This window comes from Ostrea edulis, chromosome 10 (genome assembly GCF_947568905.1).
Source record: "Ostrea edulis chromosome 10, xbOstEdul1.1, whole genome shotgun sequence".
NCBI classification, from domain to species: domain Eukaryota; kingdom Metazoa; phylum Mollusca; class Bivalvia; order Ostreida; family Ostreidae; genus Ostrea; species Ostrea edulis.
Window position 1 is genome coordinate 28,462,069 of NC_079173.1, and position 24,606 is coordinate 28,486,674.

The 24,606-nt window shown below is 35.0% G+C and overlaps 2 protein-coding genes across 2 annotated transcripts in view; one reads left to right on the forward strand and one right to left on the reverse strand.

Annotated features, from left to right (window-relative positions):
- Positions 1-7,362, reverse strand: LOC130051082 (EKC/KEOPS complex subunit LAGE3-like). Its single transcript, XM_056152395.1, has 3 exons — positions 7,185-7,362; positions 1,383-1,511; positions 1-607 (listed from the first exon to the last, which is right to left on the reverse strand). The coding sequence occupies exons 1-3, from the start codon at positions 7,205-7,207 to the stop codon at positions 484-486; spliced, it is 276 nt and encodes a 91-aa protein (XP_056008370.1). The 5' UTR covers positions 7,208-7,362; the 3' UTR covers positions 1-483.
- The window catches only part of LOC130051081 (ADP-ribosylation factor-like protein 5B), a 21,630-nt gene continuing 4,373 nt past the window's right edge, over positions 7,350-24,606 (forward strand). Inside the window, exons 1-5 of the mRNA XM_056152394.1 lie at positions 7,350-7,625; positions 10,060-10,120; positions 18,317-18,464; positions 19,507-19,590; positions 22,322-22,473. Of these exons, the coding sequence (XP_056008369.1) occupies positions 7,580-7,625; positions 10,060-10,120; positions 18,317-18,464; positions 19,507-19,590; positions 22,322-22,473 (491 nt within the window). The 5' untranslated portion in view covers positions 7,350-7,579. The remainder of the gene's footprint in view (positions 7,626-10,059; positions 10,121-18,316; positions 18,465-19,506; positions 19,591-22,321; positions 22,474-24,606) is intronic.

A 24,606-nucleotide genomic window follows, 5' to 3' on the forward strand; every position in this document is an offset into this window, starting at 1 on the left:
TATCTGTTAGAAGTTTATTTAAAAAAATATATACTTAAAACGGACCTAAGAGATGAATATCGAAGTACCAGTATAGACTTCGAAATCAAACATTGGTACACGCAAACACGTCATTGTAACACAATCTTAAACACATAGTGCTTCATACTAGTAGTACTTTTAATTCATATTACAAAATGAGTGTCTTTCCTGTGTGTAAACACAAAATTTCTTACCATTGTAGTACCAGTTTTGATACAGTATGGAAAAGTGTTTTACAGTATAATTATGTACTTTTTTGGTTTTTACTTAAAATATGCCAGCTAAATGGTTAAGCTACTATACATATTTGTTTGTACCTACATTGAAAGGAGAAAAAGGCTGAGTCAGCAAACTTTGAGAAATTTGTAAAATATGTTTCAGTCTTCTCCAATCTTTCTTTAAAAGTCAGAAGTAGTCTGTCACAAAATATCCTCTTCAATCATTAAATTACAGTACTTTTATTCAGGACTTTGGTTTCTTCCGTGGCGGTCCAAATTGTTCCATGGTCTGAATCACAAGATTTAGATGGTCAAAAAACGAGTTGACACCAACTCGCATCATACGAGCTTCCAGTGATTCAAAATGTCTGCAATAAATAAATAAATAAATAGATAAAAAAATAAAAATAAAATGTATGTATATGGCAAGAAAACAGCTGAGTTTTGATAATTTGCTTTGGCCCTTAAAATTCATGGACAACTGAATTTAGTTTTATTCATTACTTAATCTTTAGTTCCTTTATTGACAATCTAATTAAAATTAGATCTTCCATCCACTCCCCAGTTTTCGACGCGACGTATCGAAAACTGGGGAGCGGATGGAAGATCCAATTTTAATTAGATTGCTTTATTGATTACTTTATTTTGTAGTCTTGTCCTTTTCACATCAAAACAGGAGCAACAATCAAGCTGTAAAATACACTACTCCAGTATCTTCAGTTATGCAGTCATAATCAAAGAAGGGATTAAGATGCAAATAAACCATTCTTCGGTCCAAAAATTACTCTGCCAGTATTCTTAAAACACTTTTTCCAATACTGAAGAGTATTAAAAATAAATGTTAGTTCTTCAAGAATTGAAAGTGATTTTGTAGCATTTGAAAATCGACAAACCATTGCGTTTTGAAGTTTTCCATTTGTGACATTATAATCAAAAACAGCTATGAAAATACTCCATTTTGTATTCATAGTACTGTAATGTCCCAGTTAGCAATATCTTAAATATCCATGCCCAAAAAATCGAAAATCATGAACAGTGATCAATCTCATATGTATATGAGAAAATAACCTTCGATTTAAATTGCAAGGAAAATGCAGAATGAGTATAAATTAATATGTCTGATGTACTGCAACAGATTCTTACACATTGAGCATATTTCCATTGACTGTAAGTTGTTTTTTCACTCCACCTCTCTTAGGTTCAGCGTCGACACTGAGAGTTCCGTGCGCTATCTGTGCTTCCTCCTCACTTGGAAATGGTACACTTAGATCACTGTAAAATGAAGTGTTAGTTATCATTACGCACTGAGTGCAATACATCATAAAAAATAACTTTCTAGTCTCTAAAGTGTTTTGCATAATTATTTCACAAGATATGTAGCTCTGAAAATAACATATGAACTATAGACTTTAAAACAACATATAATTTACAAAAATATAATTAATAAGACAGTAATGGTTTAAGAATAATATTAAAGTGTACTTTGCAGACAGACATACATACAAAAATCTGCAAGTTTGTTTGACCAAATGGATTTACAGACTAAAAGCAATTTTAATAAGTTTTTATCACAGTCAAATTGTTTTAAATAGCTGTCATCTGGCATACATATTTTTTTCTTCGTTATTCACTTGATGTGTCTGATGATCGAGTCTAAACATACTCTCTAAAACACACCTCATGTTTCATCAAAACGAAAAAAAAAATAAATCTCACAATGAATTTATAAGCTGCCACTGTTTAAATTGAAATAAAGTGACAAATTTTAATCATGTTTACATATATCCTTAAAGTTATAGAAAAATATCCATAAGTACAAGACTCGAGATCCATTTCAGCTCCAAGCTCTCCCACAATGTCATTCAAGGTAAACCAAGGGGATACTCTAACAACTGACTAATCAGCCTGTCACCCTCTTTAACATTCTAATTCTAATATACGTTTTTCCTGGTTTTCCACACTGATCATGATACTATGGGTAATCTGATTCATGAGCAGAAGAATATAGCACAAAGGGAAAAGTGTCGACTCACATCCAGGATCTCCTCCAGTTATTTGTAACTGTCTTAAGTGGATATTTTCTATTGTAAGAGGAAGGGAGATAATGCAACAGACCAGACTGGTATTCAAACCCGGGCCCCTGAATCTCTAGTCAGGTGCTTTCATTACCAACAGAGCGAACTGGACACTGGCGATCAAGCCTGTCTGACCACCACATTCCTCCCTCCTTAAATATCTTCACACTTGAAGACATCAACCCAGGACATTCACCTGCAAATCCATGGGTGGTCTAATATGGCACCAAGGATGAAAGAAAGCAGAGGTGAGCAAGTTCATGCACATACCCCATGTTCCAACATTGCTTGACAATGCCTCACATAATGAATGGTAATGCTATGTATTACTGCAAGAACAGGACAGATGGGCTCAAAATTTTAAGTTCAATATTGGCATAACTCCGGCAAAAATTATTGAATCAGAATTTCCTAAGAATATGCACATCTACACTGTGTCCTTATATTAACTACAAAGTTTCTTGAGAGTCTGTTGAGTAGTCTCAGAAGAGTTGCACTGACAAGAACAAGGACTTCTAAGTTCAAATAGGGCTAGGGATAGACATTAACTTTTCTTCTTACTTGCCCTTCAGGCAAGTAAACTCGAAGTTTTACTTGTCCGAATGAAAAACTTAGTTGTCCTAAATATTTTAGACTCTATTAAGCCTGTCAACCAGTAACTCTAATTATCTCTCTGTCAATTGGTGACACAGTACGATCTACTAGAATGGGCCTTCACTATAATCTGACGATTTGGTAAAGAAAACAGCAATATATGAAGTTGGACTTTACGTTCCAATATTTGATATTCATCAAGCTTAATTAACACAATTATTATAATAATCACATTTCCTACTTAAATAATCACTTGCCCCATCGGGCAAGTGTGTATTGATTTTCACTTGTCCGAACTGGGTTTTCACTTGCCTCGGGCAATCGGACAACCGTTAATGTCGATCCCTGGGGGCATAACTCTAAGAGAAATTATTGAATCATAATCTCCTGGGAATATGCACATCTACACAGCGTGTCCTTATTAACTACAAAGTTTCACGAAATTCTGTTGAGCGGTCTCAGAGGAGTTGCACTGACAAAAACAAGGACAGACAGGCGTGAAATTCTAAGTTCAAAAGGGGAATAACTCCCCAAAAAAATTTTTAATAAAAATTTCCTGGGAATATGCAAATCTCCACAATGTGTCCTTATTGACTACAAAGTTTCACAAAATTCTGTTGAGCAGTTTCAGATGAGTTGCATTGACAAAAAAAGGGCCTGACGGACTGGTCAAAAACATTATACCCTTCGCAACTTCGTTGCATGGGGTATAATAATTTTCTAATAAATCTCACTTTCTATTGTTGCTCCAGTAGTGGCATAACTTTCAAAAGATATCTGATGAAACTAAATGAATGCTGAAAGGTGTTCGTGGCTACCAATCTTCACAGAATGTAAAACTGAGAAGTGTACGTGGCTAACAATCTTCACAGAATGTAAAACTGAGAAGTGTACGTGGCTGGGCCAGTAACAAGTCTGACACTTTTAGCTCTCTCTTTGTATTAATATTTTGTATTTCTCAAACTGCTCATGTCTGATTCAAAGGCAGCATGCTCATACATGTTGAATGTACCTAATCAGAGTATTAAAACATGCATTATCCAAATTTCAACTACTTGCAAGAGATCATGCTTATGAGAGGGGGTCGCTGTTCTGAGACCTGCACAGAGTAGTTGTCAAGCATTTACAATGCCATGCAGTTTTCCGTGTGTATTTAATGCCACACCAAACTTTGCATTGTTGTTAAGATTCTTAAGTGTTCTCTTTGACAGTAATTGTTGAACTAATGTTGAGGTCTTGACAGAGAAAGCTTATAAAGTCTTGTTAATTTTTCCACATACAATGCATGGTTGCTCTACATCAAGTCAGATCACAGCCCAAGGACTTTACGCTTTCTACTGATTCCAGTATGTGTCCATGTGGTGTGTATTGATGATGTTTGATGTTAGTCTGTCTGCTGCGCATCACCGATTTTCACATAAGCGTGATATTTCCTTATTAAAAGTAGGCTAAAACCGTTAGACAAAACAAAACATGATTGATCATCAGTTAGATAGATACATATCTATTAAGGAATATATTCCCAAGTTTTCTGCAGCATTGCTCTAAAAACACTCTTGTTTTGAATTCAAACCCAATGTAATTTACGAGTCTGTGACACATATACATGTACATTTTGTTTGTATAAATAAGATATAAAACTATATATATGTTGAATAATAAAACAATTGAATTAGCAACTAGACCTCTTTTTAACAAAAATAAGCTTATTCATTGAATTTATCATAGCAGAAAAACTTAAATAAACTCAGTGTTCAATACGCAAGTTCTAGTAATCTACGGGACAAATATTGTAATATACGGGACGGGATCTGCAAGTTTCTTCACATGTGATTTCTCACTACACACACGTTCATATAATAAATATATCCTAATTAGATTTATATGTATACATAGGTGCATAATTTTTACAATAAAAAAATAAATAACAGGAAAAAATTGTGTTAAATATGTCAATTTGAAAGTGTTCTGTCGACAATAACAAGGCAACGATACTGTCATATGTACACTTAAACTCCGCCGCCATGAAACTTTTGATGCATACACGTGATCTATATTGAATCTTTACCTTACGTTACACTCCATTCCCTTATATTCTCCCTTTAGCTAAAGTAATGGTCTCGTAAATTACATCCCGTAAATTAATTTTCAGTTTCAGTTTGTTAGAGTTCGGGGAAATTTACTGTGTACATGTATTCCTTAATGTTCATCATTGATCGTTCAGTTTTCATAAAAGTTTTGATAGTGTTAGGAGGAAAATGTAATATGTAGAATCAATAGTTCCAGTGAAGAAAGTGTTCCATCTGATTATATTCTTATTAACTTTACAAATTAAAATCTCATCTAATCTGTGTTTCTAGCTTTTGATTAAATTACCAAACGAAAAAAAACAACAAAACAACTGTATTATTTCCACTTTTTGTTACACTTGGTATTTACTTTCAAGGACTATGTAACAAATTTTATTGTACATTTTTATAATGATAAGGTGCAAAATCTACATGAACTCATAAATTACATTTGTTGATGCGACAGTTATGCCCCATTGAATTATTTTTCAAAAAAAGCACCACACACAAAAGGAAATATATAGGGGTGAAAATATTTGTATTTGCCTATATTGACATGGTATTTCACTCAGGATATTCAAAGTTTTATAGTATTAATACCCAAGAAAGAAATGTAGGAAATAAAATGTGACATGGGCATTTTTCTACACTTCTGATATACACCAAAGCAGTTGCACTTTCAAGTTTGTTTCTAAAGACACAAGTTATATTAGGTTTCATTTTTTATTTGTTGCATGCCTACTATTCTCTTTAGAGAAGTTAAGAGGCATAGCCTTCATAGAGGCATAGTCGATTCATGAAGGCTATGCCTCTCGACTTCTCTATAAAGAGAATACATGCCTACTAGAGACAAATAACCTATTTCAATGCAAAAGAAAAACACCATTCTGATCTATTTAAACCTTAAATAAAATCCTGATGACATTGAATATCACAGTTAAATGTGAAAATCGGTGGTTAGATTTACTAATTGAGGTAAAACTACATTTTTCATGTCCTTCGTCCAATGTTATGAGCTTGTCTGACAGTAATCTCAGCGAGATTCATCAAGGCTGGATATTTGGACTTACGCCTCTTCCAAAGATCCAGCCTCAACGAATCTCGCCGAGATTAGTCTGACAGGAATCGGAGTTTAACAACATCTGCATCCGATACAACTGTAAGATAGACTGTTATCAGCCACAAATAGTTTTACAGTTACTACAAGTCCTTCAAACATACTTTTAAGTGAAAATGAAAGTGGGAAGTTTTACCAAAAACTGCACACTACTTATTCAAGTTATTGAATAGTTGTAATACTGACAACTAAAGTGTACATGTTTATGATCACATTAACATTTCCGTTACTTTTCAAAAGTGTGGGGCATTTGAATAACAGTTCTAACACTGCAACTTGAAGCTTTATCATCCGACTTACTGAGTTACTGTTTCCAATCAAAAACAGCTTGGTTTTAGCAGGTTGGTAACACTTCCCCTGTAGCCAGATCTTCTTGCTAAAATGCGATTATCCCTCTTTAGCGAGAAATAAACATTACCATAAACAGGTGTTTTTGGTGTCTTTATTGAAAATATGGCAAATTCCGTGCAATGCTGAATAAGTGTGACATGCACTCAGCATGACACGAATTGTTTCTATAAAATTTACAACACAATCAAGAAATTTCATATCAATGTTGCTGCATAAGAGGGAAGGAGGCTGAAACCCAATGCATATCCTGAGTGTTTTTGTTAAATGTTTTGATTAATATATTTTCATCTATGTATCAGACATTTTAGCACTTTTTCTTTTCACGTGAAACACGAAGAGATGTACACCATGGGTGTTTTTCTCGGTCGTACGGGATATATTTACTCTCGCTAGAGAGAGATAATCGGCATAATCATGTTATTCGCTCCGCGGAGCGAATCAGTTTGACATCCTTGGTTTATATGTGTTAACTATTGACTTTTTATAATCATGCTATTTATTCCGTTTATAAAAGCAAAAATCATGCATTCACATTCACGGAATAAATGCTACAATTAAGTACGTAGAATACATGCTAATTCGTTCCGCGGAGCGAATAACATGACTATGCCAGATAATCGCGTTTTTGCGAGAATATCTCGCTATAGGGGAAGTGTTCTAAACCTGTTTAGGCCCATTAATGGTTAGAGTAAATTCGACAGTCACGTAGATCAGTCGACCATGCACAAACAGCACTTACACTTTCAGCTTCTCTTCCGTCATTTTGAATTTAACTTTGATATATATAAAAAACAAAGTACTGAGCTTATAGCAAGTCAAATTACAAACAAACGATTATGGTGTATTGCAAACTGAAATTCCACATTGTTGTTACAAAGTGAAAGTGAAACCGGAAAAAGGTTTTACGCATGGGCAATAATTCCGTTTCATTCAACTTCCGATAGGTCGTGTCAGTGGATCTCATGTGAATCACCAAGACATATAAATCACTAAATCAACTGTGGATTTTGTTTAGCCTTTTTTCCGAAGGAAATAACCAAATATTCTAGTAATGTGAGAATTTTTTGTTTACGTTTTTCCAACGATTCCAGTGAAGAGGGAATCACCTGTTTATTTTTAGAAACCCTCATAACAATGGGGTTACTCTTTACAAGATTGTGGAGTTTATTCACAAATGAAGGTATGTTAACGTTGAGTGTAGAAGTCAAATGGAATATTTTTGACATTATTGAATGATTTAGACAGATTGAAAATACCATCTTAGACACTTTCATTAGAATTGTCCGTCTATAGCTGTAAAAAATTTATTATCATTGTGAAAGTTCAGTACAACAGTCAGACAGACAGTTGTATAATATTAAATGTGACGTAGGGGCACGTTTTATCCCCCACCCCCATTTTTATGACATACCATTTTCTTTCTGAATAAATATAAAACGAACCTTATTGGATTGAATTTGGCTACCATTCACAAGATAGAAAAACTGAATATATTTAACAGGTATAGTGGCTATTGATGGCATGAATGATCACTTGTCTCTCCAATAATAGTTGATAGTCTGACATTTTGAATTGTATAGATTGTCAGTGGCAGACTAGCAGTTCTTTGTGTCCCTGTCCGACTATTTTTAAGGGGTTATTTTTAAGGGGTGCAACAAAGAAGCAGGTGTTCAGCCTTGATTTTGGTCCAGACCTTTAAATGTCTGGTGAAAATGTTGAGGTTGACTCGTGATTGATGGGATGGAGGTTCAGCAGTCCAGCAAAATTTGCAAATAATGAAAAAATCCAGTACGTCGTACAACACCAATTGTAGTGCAGGGCCCATTTCCTGCAAAACTTTGCTCACTTTGAATTTATTTGATGATCAAGAATGATAAGTCTATAATTTAAAATAAAGTTTATTCTTTCAAAGTCAGTCTGAGACTAATTGTAACTTAATAGTTACCCATCAAATTACCAGTACTTTTTTGGAGTTTTTTTTTTTTTTTTATTCTAAACACTTGTATATATATCATGTATAGTATTGTTAGTTGTGATTTGTTTACTCCAAAATGATCAGCGTTCAGAACCAGCTATCAGATGTTGCTTTTATAATGCTTTAAAAATTATTTCATTTTCAAGGTAGATTAAATCAGTTGTCACTTGTGTTTGGGACATGTAGATCATGTATGCATCACATTTTTGTGATAAACATTGATAAAGCCCATGGGAGATCTGAGATACTAAGTTTGATATACATGTACATTGTTATTTTGAATGTAAACAAGCTAGAGTGTTGATTGTACATGCAAATTCTTTCCGATGATTTACATTCATGAGCAACATTTTTTCGCCGTGTATATTGTATAATTACATACTATCCTTTAATAACCTGGAGTCATCCTAGTAATATGTAAAAACTTTGAACCCCAGGGTCTTGTTCAATGTTTTTTTGTTTTTTTTTTACGTTTTTTTTAATGTATCCTTATGCTATGCTTGTCCCATGATATCATCAGACTCAGTAGCATTATGGATGCAGACCCACACATCAAGACCTTTACACATTAAAGGGACATGACACATTAATACATTGTTATATTTGTATACTACATCTGTATGTTGATGTCCTATTCACACTGTTCCCGTGGGGATCCAGGTAAGAATAGGTGACTGGTCCTCAGTACCCCTTGCTTGTCGTAAGACTAAATGGGGGGGGGGTCCTTCGGACGAGACCGCAAAAACCAATGTCCCATGTCGCAGCAGGTGTGGCACGATAAAGAACCCTCCCTGCTCAATGGCCATTTAAGCGCCAAGCATAGGCCTAAATTTTGCAGCCTTTCACCGGCAGTGGTGACATCTCCATGAGTGAAATATTCTTGAGAGGGATGTTAAACAATATTCAATCAATCAACCTATTCACACTGCATTATAGCTAAGGTGTGCAGAATTTTGGGTAAACAGTAAACTTATGAATTGTTACATGTTGTAGCACATGATAAATTGCTGCAGTTTAATAGAGTGTAACAGCAAAGATACTGCATGCAAACTTGTAACTAGTCCAAACTGCTAGGAAACATCCTTTGACTGGCTTCTTGGATGATGCTCCAATGAAAAAGGTCATGGTATGACTGCATGGATTCAACTTATACATTCATGTAGACCTTGTGGTGTGAGTAGTGGAAATGGGGTCATTATAGATCATCAAATGTGATTTTTTTCATGTAAATAAGCAATTACGGACTTTTGTTTACTTTGATTGATATAAATTTGAATTATGAATTTATCTATACAGCAAGAATATCAGATTTTATTAGACTTCTATTGAGAAGATCACCAAAAACCAGGTGCTTGTGTAGATATATATATATATATATATATATATATATATATATACACACACACACACACAGATGAATTTAAATGTAGCTGGTCCTCAGACAGTGTTAAATATTGTCGGTTTGCATGTGTTATTTTTGTTTCCAAAGTTGTCAATGTCTAATTCCATTTGTCACCAATGATTTGACATTTATGTGCATGTTGACAAGGGTACAAGTTCACATCATTAAATGTTTAGTCACGCCTCAAACATATTTGATGTTAATGATTTGATGAGGTTTTTTTTCACTTTGTTTTAGAACATAAAGTCATTATAGTTGGTTTGGACAATGCTGGAAAGACGACTATCTTATATCAATTGTAAGTAATTAACAGTCATTTAATATAGCTAATTATTTTTGGTTTGAATTTTAATTGTTCATTAAGTATATCAAGTATAATTCCATACAAAAAACAGTGACAATTATATCATGTATATATTATACGTATAATTATATCGTCGACTGACCAGTTTCGGTGACCTTAGTGATAAACCGTGATTTTCTCATTAATCACTTGGATTAAATAAATAAAAAATACACCTACCTTTTATAAAGTAATTAAATTCCTTTACTTTCATCCAAAAATTCCAGTTTCACTGGTACGTTAATTGAATATATTTTCGTAACAAAAAACATGTCACTTCATGGTCCTAAAACGGTGATGTCACCTATTTCAGTGACCATGCATTGTTAATATAGGCTTGCAAAGAGTTTGTTACTGTAAAAACGTATACACAACTAAACGTCAATTAATAAAATAACATAGTGTAGATTTCTAGACTTTTGGTATACTTTATATCAATTTGAAGGTTTGCTTGAAAAAGTAATAAGTAAATGGGCTTATTTTTGGGGTGCTCGTGTTGATTTTTTGCATACTCTCCTTCTAGTAGCTCATTTTCGGAAAAAAATTGAAGATGTACTCTACTATATGTTTGCAAACACTACGGCGAAATTGATGATGCAATATACATCCGGAAATGACAACACGCACATGTAAACAAAATGTCACCGATTCTGGTCAGTCACCGAAATAGGGCAGTCGAGGATATAATTATATATAGTAGAGAGAAGGAGATAGGTGAAATGATAATGGATGAAGAAATATACAATCTATTATACACATATGTATATATGCCTTCACATCTTTAAATAAGTGTTGGGTAAAAGATCAGATTTTATGATACTAGGGTGAGTCATTGGTTTCTTAATTTACAAGTATAGTTTATTTTAAATTGTAATGAGTTTATTGTTTCCTGGAGTCGCACCATGTTGCTCTTACACTTGGTGATCAGACTCTCATTCCTCCCTCAGTTAGGTTCCGTAATCATTCCTCCCCACTCCAACTTTTGTCTATTTTTTTTCTTCCCCTATATACATGAACATGATGAATGGCATTGAATGCAGCATGCTATAGAGTCATAATCATAAAATGTGTCTCTCAGCAGTACTATTAGTGTTAGTAAGTACGTCTAGCATTTACCAGGTGATTTATGTGTGGTATAATCAATGTGTTCAATAAATACTGTTCCCCTCCCAGTGTACGTGCTAACTGATGCCCAAGTGATCTGAGATTCCTTTAACTCTTACCGCCACTTTTATATCACCGTCAAACATGACAAAGTATAAAAACAGGGTAAGAGTAATATGGATTCATTCCCAAGGTGCAAATTCCGAGTTTTCAAAATCTGTTTCATGCATAAAGGCCATTTTAATCATTTCAAGAGTCTGAACAATGTGACATATTTATATACTGTCACCTTTTGCCAGTCTGGTTGACTTTTTGTTGGTCAAAACCTTTGGACAGGTGGATTTCACAAACTCTGTCCTGTTATACATGTAAGCCTTGCGTGTTAAATAAGTGTACACCAGATAATATCTTTATGCAGATGGGAGAGAAAATATCTAATTATCATTCATGTGTCAGGCCATAGGTGAACTAAATCTACCTGATATTTGATATTCATCGTTGTACTGGAGTTAATCAATCTGGTAGTATGCATGCTTAATGAGAAATAGACAGAGACATGAATGCTGTACACTGATTAGACTAAGTACATTAAAAGACTTAATATGTGTAAAAGTTAGTACAACAGACTTGTTTGTACAAGTTACAGGCTGTCCATCGGCCCTTAAATTCCTTTAAAAAATCTCTATTTTTTAGCTTAATTGCTAAAATTCCTAAAAATATGGTGAAATCAAGGGGACATTCTAAAAAGGTCCTAATTTTTTATGTCAATTTGTTATTTATTTATTTTTTATCTTTCTACTCTAGCAATTTTGAAAATGTATTCATAAAAAATGTGTATATATGTATAGTTTGCAGATCTTATTCAGATGAAAGGCTGTTGACCAGTGAATCCAATGTGTCAAGCTTGTTTATTGGTTGTGACTGTGACAAAGATGTTACTATTAAGGTTATAGCCAATAACAGCTGAGACAGTGGAACCCTGGAAGATGCCCTTCCTGCACTTAGAGTATTTTTAGATTACCTGAATCACTCATGTGACCTATTGTCCTATAGCTCTTCATCATCCTGCGCTGTGTGTTGTCTGTTCACAATTTTACATTTTTAACTTCTTGAAAACTACATGGCCAATTGTTACAATTTTTGGTGTGAAGCATCTCTAGGATAAGAAATTTATGACCTAGGCTTACCACCCCAGGGGCCTCGAAGTCAAATATGCTTTTAAAATGGTCATATTTTCAAAAATCGTCTTTTTATATTCCCATGGGTGGGATCAATATGGCCATATTAGTGAAAATGTATTAAATCTTTAAAGAAAATCTTTCTCTCTACTCTCATACATATTGGAGAAATATAAACTAAATGCATGATCATGATGATGTTCATGAAGCTCTCTACAAAATTGTGAAATTCATGGCTCCTGTGTCAGCTAGGGTTCAGGCCCAATATGGCCACATCATAAAAATGTATATAAAAAAAAAATCTTCTCTACTTTCACAGTCATGGGAGATAAATTAAATGCATGGTATGATGTCTGTGATGCCCTTATCTTAAATTCAGGGGTTGGGGCCTTGGGGATGTCAAACTTCCATTTGTTTTCTTCTGTAGTAATTAAATGAATAGGAATTAAGTTGTGTGCATATTTTGAAAGATCATAAACATGTGCACAAAGAAATCCATATTGAGACTTATATGCAAATATGAGACTCGATCCCCATATGGGCTATGATACTCAGGTGACCATTGAGGCCCATGGGCCTCTTGTTGCAAGTTTCTTTAAAAATATTGTAAAATTTGCAAAAGTAAGTCCATTTAAATGTCTATTTAACTATACCCTTATTTAATTATAAAATTCCTAATTTTACCCCTAAAATTTCAGAATTTTAACCCTAAAGTTAGCCCTAAGAGACTTGTTATAGTACAAGAGACTTAATTGTTTCTCCATGACACTTGTTAGTGAAGAGACTTGTTAGTGAAGAGACTTGTTAGTGAAGAGACTTGTTAGTACAAGAGACTAAATGTTAGCTTACAAGAGAATTGTTATTACAAGATACTTGTTAGTGAAGAGACTAATTGTTAGTACAAGAGAATTGTTATTACAAGATACTTGTTAGTACAAGCAACTTGTTAGTACAAGAGACTTGTTAGTTAAGTACAAAATATTTATTAGTACAAGAGACTTGTTAGTACAAGCAATTTGTTATTACAAGATATGTGTTGGTACAAGAGACTTGTTAGTTAAAAAGTACAAAATACTTATTAATACAATAGGCTTGTTAGTACAAGAGACTTGTTAGTACAAGAGAATTGTTATTACAAGATACTTGTTAGTACAAGAGGCTTAAATTGTTCGTTAAGTACAAAATATTTATTAGTACAAGAGATTTGTTAGTACAAGCAACTTGTTATTACAAGATACTTGTTAGTACAAGAGACTTGTTAGTTAAGTACATAATACTTGTTAGTACAAGGGACTTGTTAGTACAAGAGAATTGTTATTACAAAAATTAAGATACTTGTTAGTACAAGATACTTGTTAGTACAAGAGACTTGTTAGTACAAGCAACTTGTTATTACAAGATACTTGTTAGTACAAGAGACTTAAATTGTTCGTTAAGTACAAAATATTTATTAGTACAAGAGATTTGTTAGTACAAGCAACTTGTTATTACAAGATACTTGTTAGTACAAGAGACTTGTTAGTTAAGTACAAAATACTTATTAGTACAAGAGGCTTGTTAGTACAAGAGACTTGTTAGTACAAGAGAATTGTTAGTACATACACAAGATACTTATTAGTACAAGAGGCTTGTAGTACAAGAGACTTGTTAGTACAAGAGACTTGTTAGTACAAGAGACTTGTTAGTACAAGAGACTTGTTAGAACAAGAGAATTGTTAGTACATACACAAGATACTTATTAGTACAAGAGGCTTGTAGTACAAGAGACTTGTTAGTACAAGAGACTTGTTAGAACAAGAGAATTGTTAGTACATACACAAGAGACTTGTTAGTACAAGAGATTTGTTAGTACAAGAGACTTGTTAGAACAAGAAGCTCATAAGTACAAGATTAGTACAATAGACTTATGTAGTACAAGAAACTTGTTAGTACAAGAAACTTGTTAGTACAGTAAAAGATACTTATTAGTACAAAAGACTTGTTAGTACAGTACAATATACTTATTAGTACAAATTAAAAGACTTGTTAGTACAAGAACAAAGCATTACGCTCCAGGCCTGTATCGACAGATGATCACTTTAAAACTTCTGTTGATGTTTTCATTACTGTAACAAAGTAGTACTTTACTGACAACAGACAGAAAGTTTAAAGTAAAATATTGAAGACTTTATTCAATCCACAGTGATTATTTCAAATCAAAAACTGTTGTCTCTGATTAAATAAAACAAAATCAATGCAAATTATTTGCATGTTTGACCTCGATACATATTTAAAGTGCTTCCTGTTCATTGTTCTAGCTGTCATAATTTAATGGCATACTTTCCTTGCATGAATTGAACAGAATGATTCAAATGCTTTGTACTGTAGACCCTATCTATTGTTATTAAATGCTAAGGGAAAACTCAGGATGTATTGTAGGCCTATTGTAATTACATGTAAAGGGAAAACCCAGGGTGCATGTGTACTGTAGACCTATTGTAATTACATGTAAAGTGAAAACTCAGGGTGTACTGTAGGCCTATTGTAATTACATGTGAAGGGAAAACTCAGGGTGTACTGTAGGCCTATTGTAATTACATGTAAAGGGAAAACCCAGGGTGCATGTGTACTGTAGACCTATTGTAATTACATGTGAAGTGAAAACTCAGGGTGTACTGTAGGCCTATTGTAATTACATGTGAAGGGAAAACTCAGGGTGTACTGTAGGCCTATTGTAATTACATGTAAAGGGAAAACCCAGGGTGCATGTGTACTGTAGACCTATTGTAATTACATGTGAAGTGAAAACTCAGGGTGTACTGTAGGCCTATTGTAATTACATGTGAAGGGAAAACTCAGGGTGTACTGTAGGCCTATTGTAATTACATGTAAAGGGAAAACTCAGGATGTATTGTAGACCTATTGTAATTACATGTAAAGTGAAAACTCAGGATGTACTGTAGGCCTATTGTAATTACATGTAAAGTGAAAACTCAGGGTGTACTGTAGGCCTACTGTAATTACATGTAAAGGGAAAACTTAGGATGTATTGTAGACCTATTGTAATTACATGTAAAGTGAAAACTCAGGATGTACTGTAGGCCTATTGTAATTACATGTAAAGTGAAAACTCAGGGTGTACTGTAGGCCTATTGTAATTACATGTAAAGGAAAAACTCAGTATTAATTTACTGTACACCTATTGTAATTACATGTAAAGTGAAAACTCAGGATGTATTGTAGGCCTATTGTAATTACATGTAAAGTGAAAACTCAGGATGTATTATAGACCTATTGTATTTATATGTGAAGTGAAAACTCAGGATGTACTGTAGGCCTATTGTAATTACATGTGAAGGGAAAACTCAGGATGTATTATAGACCTATTGTAATTACATGTGAAGTGAAAACTCAGGATGTACTATACACCTATTGTATTTATATGTGAAGGGAAAACTCAGGATGTATTGTAGAGTCAGATCCTTGTTTTTTCGAAGAGAACCTAAATTAAATTCTGCTAAGTACTGTGAACTGAAGTTTCCTGTCACAGATCTCCTTGTATGATTTCACCTCTGCTTTCTGTGTGCTAAGAGCTGGTCCATAACATATGATTAGACCCCCCCCCCCCCCCCCCCCCCCCCTGCTGTATAACCCAGGTGATTTGATTATCATTACAATGCAGTGGTCAGGTGATTTAATCTCTGTGGGTCAATCCCCTGGATATTGGGTTAGGTAAACAACATGTGTAGAAACAACATTGAACAATGCTTATTTTCACATTTAAATTTCAATACACTCCCAGATTTCAACATTATATACCAACTGCATGTGATATGGCTGATGAAAGCTGGTGAATTGACGGTAATTTTAGTGCATATGCTGTGATTAAGAAATAATCTGTTTTCAGCAGTAGACAGAGGAAATAAATGCTCTCAGTAGGAAGGATTCCAGGATTAAGTTTAATCACATTCCCTGCTACACTGTGCATTATTGATTTCATTAAAATACATTGTATGAAATGTTTTAACAATTTGTAGCTGTAAATGAATCACCCGTCTTCTTCCTCTTACATCTGTACATAATGAGATACTGCTAGATCTCTTCTGCAGACGGAAGCTTGGGAGTCAACACCCTAAATGTTTGTCCAATTGTGTTTGTCAACACATTTTATGACCAGGTCATTCCTTTGTAATTTAATGGACTAGCTGCCTCATGATTATATATAGACACTTCTAGATAGATACAAAAGTTGCTTTTATCATTTATAACAAAGGGTATGATTGTAAATCATGGCTGTAATTGTCGAGGTCAGTCCTCGTCAGTGTCTTGGGAAGTAGGAGGGGGAGTTTTTCTGAAAATTCTTGACAAGCCAAAAAATATAATAATAATTTAATGAAGAAAAAGTTCCGCCCTAACCTCAAAACCCCCAAAACTTAGTTTTTACAGTAAAATTACAGTGACATTATACAATAGAAGACACAGAAAAACCTGATGAGTTATCACTTTTGTTTAAGCATTCCAGTATATGTATTATTATTTAAAAACTTTAACCTGCATGGGCTTTATTTCTTGAACCAAGGGGGATAGAACTTCGATTTTTCACATATATACATAATGCTCATGACCAAGCTTTTTATTTTTTAAATGTAGCAAGGCTATTGACCTCTTGACATTTACTTTGAATTTTGACCTACAGACTATACTTATCATGCTTATCAAAAACTTTAACTGCTAATTAAGCTATGTATTTTGATCCTTTAGGCTTTAATATTAATAAGATTCAGCAATAATTATGAAGCATTATAAATATAATAATCAACACTAAATTCTGAGTTAATACTTAAAACCTCGTCAGAATTATTGCCTGAAATTATATTGTTATTTCAAAGAGTTTCTTCTGTATCGCCTGAATGATTTGTATTAATCAATGTTCAGCAAAGGTTTGCTTTCTGGTGAGCTACATTGTCCTCTGACAATTCTCGATTTTTTGTTGCCTTCCTTTTTGTTGCCCTCCGCTGCCAAACATCAGGAATTTAATATAATAGCTCATATGTTTGTGAAACTCAAATATTTGCTTATAACATATTGAAAAATGATATTTAGTCAGATATCTTATATAAGAAATTTCATGAATTGTTTTTAGCCCTTGCGAATACATGTATATAACTTCTTTTTTTTTTCTTTTTTTTTTTTTTTTTTTTTTTTGGAAAAATTCCAAAATTTCATAGAACTTTCAGATATGATTATCCCATATTTTCTTTTATTTAAAAGAATACTGTCGACACAATAAAAAAAAGTCCACAGGAAACATGCTTATAATAAATTCACGCTTGTATTAAAATGATATTCATTCCCAGTATTGTAAACATACACTTGACCGCTGCCGTGGCCTAGAGGTTAGAGTGTTCGCCCTGCATGCAGAAGGTTGGGGTTTGAGTCCCGTCCATGACAAACCTTGGTCGTTAAAACAGGTAGTGACATCGCCAAATGCTCGATCGGCATCAAGTGTGAATGTCACAGCTAGGTCCTCGGAGATGACCTTAAAAACGGATGTCCTATGTCACAGTAGGTGTGGCACGCTAAAGAACCCTCACTGCTCAATGGCCGTAAGCGCCGAGCAAAGGCCTAAATTTGAAGCCCTTCACCAACCTTGGTGACATATTCTCCATATGACTGAAATATTCTCGAGAGAGAGACATTTAAGCAAGATACAATCAGTCAATAAACGTACGCTTGTATTAATTATGGACTCATTGGATATGTAACAAGTTATGTTTATATAGCAAATAAAACTTGTTCCTTCCTAGCACTTCACCATGTTCACAATAAACATGTTTTACTGTATATTGAAAGTTATTAAAAATACAAAATGTTTTCTTGATCATTTCAGTTTAATGAATGAAGTGGTTCACACCTCCCCAACCATTGGTAGTAATGTGGAAGAGGTGATCTGGAAAAACATCCACTTTTTGATGTGGGACATTGGTGGTCAAGAAACACTACGATCAGCATGGAACACATACTACAGCAATGCTCAGGTGAGATCACTCAGCCCAGACAATTAAGTGCACACTGAGCTCACTCGACCCAGACAACTAAGGGTTCACTCAGCCCAAGCAACGAAGGGTTCACTAAGCTCACTTGATCCAGACAACAAAGGGTTCACTAAGCCCAGACAACTAAGGGTTCACTAAGTCCAAGCAACTAAGAGTTCACTAAGCCGAGGCAACTAAGGGTTCACTCAACCCAGACAACTAAGCACATGCTGAGCTCACTCGACCCAGACAACTAAGGGTTCACTAAGCACAGGCAACTAGAGGTTCACTAAGCCCAGGCAACTAAATGTTCACTAAGCTCACTCAGCCCTGGCAACTAAGGGTACATACATATATGCACAGTCGTATATATGTGTATGAACAGTTGTACATGTGGTAAATTTAGATAAATTCAGAAAATGGTTGTCTGCCTGGTTTTGTGGCTGGAGTAGACTTCTGTCTGGGGCATACCATTACAAGATAATACATACATAACTTTGAAAGCAACTTTAAGGAGGTATGCTACACCAGAGAAATTTGATGTAGATGAAAAGTGTAGGATAAGTACAAAAATATTTTGAATTTTCAAATTTTCAAATTTACTTTATTTTGTCAAAAAATACAGTTTTAGTAGAAGGTAATCTGAAAAAAATTTAAAACCTCTGCTGGACTCGAACCTGCGATCTACAGTTCAGCAGTCGGTATTCTAACCTACTGAACTACTCGGCTAGGTATTTAAATGGAAAAGGAAAAGTCAAATATTGCTGATATCGATTTTGCCATCCATGTTTTTAAAGGAAGTCAGCCATTATGACGATGTAGAGTACTACCTTAAAACAGGTAAATTGGTACTTTTGATGAGACTACATAAACCAAATTCACGACATAAACCTTAATTGATCCAGGGACAAACATGATAATGTGCTTCTATAACATGAGCACCATGTAGTTAGATTGTAACTGTGATTTGTAATTCATTACGTGTATTGCAGTATAATATTGGATTGTGAGCAATGGTAGTAAAGTTTTACGTCTTGTTTATCAGTTTGTCATTCTGGTTGTGGATTCAACAGACAGAGAGAGGCTGTCCATCACAAAAGAAGAGCTCTGTAAGATGTTGAATCATGAGGTATGTCTCCTTCTCATTCAGCAAGCATTTTCTTAAACATGATGTACGAAAGACATTTAGAATCGGGCAACTGTACTCAGTTCTTCACATGCTTTCTGTCCATGTAGGTATGAGTGCCCATTATGTTCCTTACATGTGCGAGTGCCCATTATGTTCCTTACATGTGCGAGTTCCCATTATGTTCCTTACATGTGCGAGTGCCCACTCTGTTCCTTACATGTATGAGTGCATACTCTGTTCCTTACATGTGTGAGTGCCCACTCTGTTCCTTACATGTGTGAGTGCCCATGCACTCTGTTCCTTACATGTGCGAGTGCCCATTATGTTCCTTACATGTGCGAGTTCCCATTATGTTCCTTACATGTGCGAGTGCCCACTCTGTTCCTTACATGTATGAGTGCATACTCTATTCTTACATGTGTGAGTGCCCATACACTCTGTTCCTTACATGTGCGAGTGCCCATTATGTTCCCTACATGTTCGAGTGTCCATTATGTTCCCTACATGTGCGAGTGCCCATTATGTTCCCTACATGTGCAAGTGCCCATTATGTTCCCTACATGTGCGAGTGTCCATTATGTTCCCTACATGTTCGAGTGCCCATTATGTTCCTTACATGTGTGAGTGCCCATTATGTTTCTTTATACATGTGCAAGTGTGTACTCTGTTCCTGTCTGAGTGATTGGCCTTTCTCTCCTTGTGTGTGTGAATGCCCATTCTCTCCATGCCTATGTGAGTGCCCAATGTGTCTATGTGTGTCCATTCTGATCCTCCTGACTGTGTGAATGCCCATTCTGTCCATGCCTGTATGAGTGCTTACATTAATTGTGGCAGTCACTTTGAATTTAAGGGGTCACAAATACAGTCTGTTCAAATGGATTTATTTATCACATTCAAGAAAGAAGAAAAATCATAAGAATGCATGTCATCTTTTTAGAGCACTTTTGATATATAAATTGTACAGATATAAAGAGACTTTTGATTCAGAAGTAGTGCACTCTTGTTGTTTGATAGCTCGCTTAGGACGACTGTCCGGAGAGCTGTTGTTATAAAGCAGTTGTTTTAAATTGTTTATAGTCCTTTTCTGAATGTTATTTGATCATGTACTGTCATTTGAAATTTACAAATAGAATGGTTAGGGTTTAAACTAAAAAGAACAAGAAATATATTTGTGTGGGAGACAGCTTTGTAAAAATTTTTTAGAGACTTTGGCTGTTCATACTCTCTTATGATCAGAATCAAAATTAATATCAATTTTGATCATATAAGGATATACAGTCCTCAGAGGTTTAAAGATACCCACTGTCATCATCTGCACACCGCACCTCTAATGTGTCTGCACACCGCACCTCTAATGTACGTCCTACATTGTGTCTGCACACCGCACCTCTAATGTACGTCCTACATTGTGTCTGTACACCGCACCTCTAAATGTACGTCTTACATTGTGTCTGCACACCGCACCTCTACTGTACGTCCTACATTGTGAGATACTTCAGGTGAACATTAAGGCCCTTGGGTCTCTATTTTTCATACAGATATATAACTTGTGAGTCGAGTTACTTTATCTTATAACTATGTAGGAGGACATTTACGTCATATAACCTGTTGTGTTTATATGTACATCTGTAATGTGTTAGAGAAACAGGACGTGTCAGTCATGATGTTTTGATGGAAGTTATGTCAGTTGACCCACACATGCCCTACGTAATAATCAATCATTCTGTGGATATACATGTAATGAGGACTGTGGTTTATGTTATCAGTGGGCAAACTTTATCTTTAAAAAAGAAGCAACAATACCATTTAGAGACCCGAGACCTTTAATAGTCAACGCGAAGCAAAATTTGTTTCTCCGTTATATAAGATCCGAAATCTGTCATCAAATTTCTCCAAAAATTAAATCACTTTTTATTACTGTTGATCAGATCAATATTTCAAACAAAAAAATATTCAAAATGCTTTTTAAGTAACCTGACAAACACATAATAAAGGCAAAGAGACTGGGATAATTATGTTCATACCTTGGGAGAAATACTGTATAAAGGGGATTTTCTGCGGTTGTCTGTTTTTTGTGGGTAAGGAAAATCTGCAAAAGTTACAATCGCAAAATATTTTTAACAACAATATTAAGACCTTGTAAATGCACTGTTATAATGCAACGTACTGCAGAAATTGGAAACACAGGCTATAATTTGCTACCTTTTAGGGGTCAGATTGCAAGAATTTCCAACCTAAAAGATACCCCTTATATGGTATACTTAATTATTACTAGCAGTAACTTGATTCAAATATTCGAATCTTATGGAGTTGATAGACACAGATAGCTAGCTGATCAAATGAGATGTGAAGCATGGATCCTCCACATCTGTCAAGGAGAATCCAATGCTTGAGATCTTGACAAGTTATGGTAGTAATCATAAATTTATTATAACACCCCCCTGCCCCCCCCCCCCCCCTTATTTTATATACATTTGTACATGGTCAGATGACAAATTCATTGCTATTTGTGAAAGTAACAAGGGTACAGTGAAATTACTTTTGTATACCTATTCTTCTTCGACATGGTCAATGAATTTCGTGTCATTGATGTCAGAGGATGGATTCAGAAAATGGAGGTATACGTGATCCAAAAGTGGGATCGCGAACTCTGTGAAATCAACACATAGAAAAAACTATGGGTGTATTAAAATAATGTTTGAATATCTCTTATTTGACAATAATTTTTCAGGATCTGAGGAAAGCAGCCATTTTGGTATTTGCCAACAAGCAAGATATCAAGGGCTCTATGTCAGCAGCTGAGATTTCTCAGCATCTAAATCTGACTTCCATTAAAGACCATCCTTGGCACATACAGGGATGCTGTGCTCTCTCCGGGGAAGGGTAGGTTGCTGTTTTAAACAAACTTTTACAATATACTGCAGTAACTTTGGGTCTTTTACAGCTTTGATAAAGTTTATGAATCACTGCATGATGTAAAATGCATTCACATTTAGCAATGTTGGTGACCGAGTCCTAACATCTTGCATACTGATTATTTATGAGTGTTATTTGCGACTGAATGAGTGTTGACTTTGAAGTTCACAGATATTTCTTACTTAAGTACCGTATCAAGCAAAAGTTGTTTTTTAGCTCATTTCTTATCAAAATTTGTCATTGTTGTCAACTTTTCACATTTTCAAGGACTTCTACAGTAGGCTAATTTTAGTGAGATTTGTCAGTACTTTTGGGTGAGGGAGATTAGAGCCTTCACTTCTTCCAAGGGGAGAGAAGTATGGCAGTGAAAATTGTAGACGAATAGAGTTTAATGTTTAAAAAATCCTATTCTCCTGCAATCACTCGTTGAAAAAAACTGAAACTTACTTATTTGATGTGTTGTCTAATCGAAGACCGGCCATGGCAGGGTGGGATCACAACAGGGGGTGTTAGTTTTATTTACATGGAGGAATGTATAGGAAATTCTTTTTGGAACAACATGGGTACTGTTTCTCAAGTTGTCTTCATGATTTGTCGATACAAATTTCCTCACTTCATGACCTCTTTGTGACAAGAGTATTCCGGGCACAACATGCTGGTATTGAGAGGTTTTACATTATTAGCCCGGGTCGCAAATTGACGCAACAAACTTACTCCAATGATTACATATTTGAGTAAAAAGATCTCCTCTTTGTCAGATGAAAAATGTTGGGGAATATATTACTCAAAGTTCTCTGGAAAAATGTAGGCATCACTGCGGTACTTCATCAAAAAACATGTATTAGATAAAATAAATAAATTGCTTGGAAAGTACCACAATCGTTTTTAGTAACCATGGTAACCAGGCAAGTCTTCTCATTCCTTTGTTCGTTTTTATGTTGTTCATAATTGCTTGGTTTGAAAGAAGAAGGAAAAACACATTGAAGCTAAATATGAAGTCACAATGCCCTGAGTGCTATATTTTCCCACAGTAAATGAATACGCGTCAGTGCAGATCAAATGTCTAAGGTCGTGTTGTAAGATGTTAAGGGTCTTCATTCGTCTCAATGGTTATACAGTAAAACATATTTAGTGTGCCAAATGTTTTTAGATTTTGTTAGCTCACCAATTCTTCTTCTCAAGACCAGCAGGGTCAAGATTTGTTATCAATGTTATGCAAGCATCCTCAGGTTCCTTCATATCATGATCCGGGGTTAGGATGGAGCCTCAATAGGGGATCAAGGTTTAACATGGGAATATATATGTAATTTTTTTCTTTTTTTCTTATCACTGATTGATTGATTGAATATTGTTTAACGTCCCTCTCGAGGATATTTCACTCACATGGAGACGTCATCAATGCCGGTGAAGGGCTGCAAAATTTAGGCCTATGCTCGGCGCTTATGGCCTTTGAACAGGGAGGGATCTTTATCGTGCCACACCTGCTATGATACGGGTCCTGGGTTTTTGCGGTCTTGTCCAAAGGACCGCCCCATTTAATCACCTCTTACGACAAGCAAGGGGTACTGAGGATCTATTCTAACCCGGATCCCCACAGGACCTTTCTTATCAAGGTCCACAATGTAGAGCAGGTTCATGTTTCACTAGGGTTGGATTAAATAGGGAATCGAAGTCTTTATGAGAATATATAGGGAATTAAAAACAATATTTTCAAATTTTCAAGAGTAGCGGTGTCACACTAAATCATATCAATAGGCATGGATCCTGGAGTTAGGGTGGAGCTAAAATCAAGGATATTCTGAGGTTAGTGTGGAGCTAAAATCAGGGATATTCTTAGGTTAGTGTGGAGCTAAAATCAGGGATATTCTGAGGTTAGGGTGGAGCTAAAATCAGGGATCAAATTTTACATGTAACATACATCATGAATGTATAAAAAGAAATATTCTTCTCCGAAACAGTAAGGCCATGGTAGTCATATTGATTTTGTTGTGTGGATTGAAGTTCAGTGAAGTCACAACTCCCATGGGGCTAAGTCGGGGTCATAATATGGGGTCAAAATTGTAATGGGATGAACGAGGAGAAAGATATTTTTGAAATTCT

What these genes read in the sequence shown, in the direction of transcription:
- LOC130051082 (XM_056152395.1), bottom strand. Translation starts at nt 7,207, where the DNA reads ATGACGGAAGAGAAGCTGAAAGT. An exon ending in ACGGAAGAGAAGCTGAAAGT is followed by an intron (nt 1,512 to 7,184) that starts GTAAGTGCTGTT and finishes TTCATTTTACAG; the next exon opens with TGATCTAAGTGTACCATTTC. An exon ending in AATGGAAATATGCTCAATGT is followed by an intron (nt 608 to 1,382) that starts GTAAGAATCTGT and finishes TATTTATTGCAG; the next exon opens with ACATTTTGAATCACTGGAAG.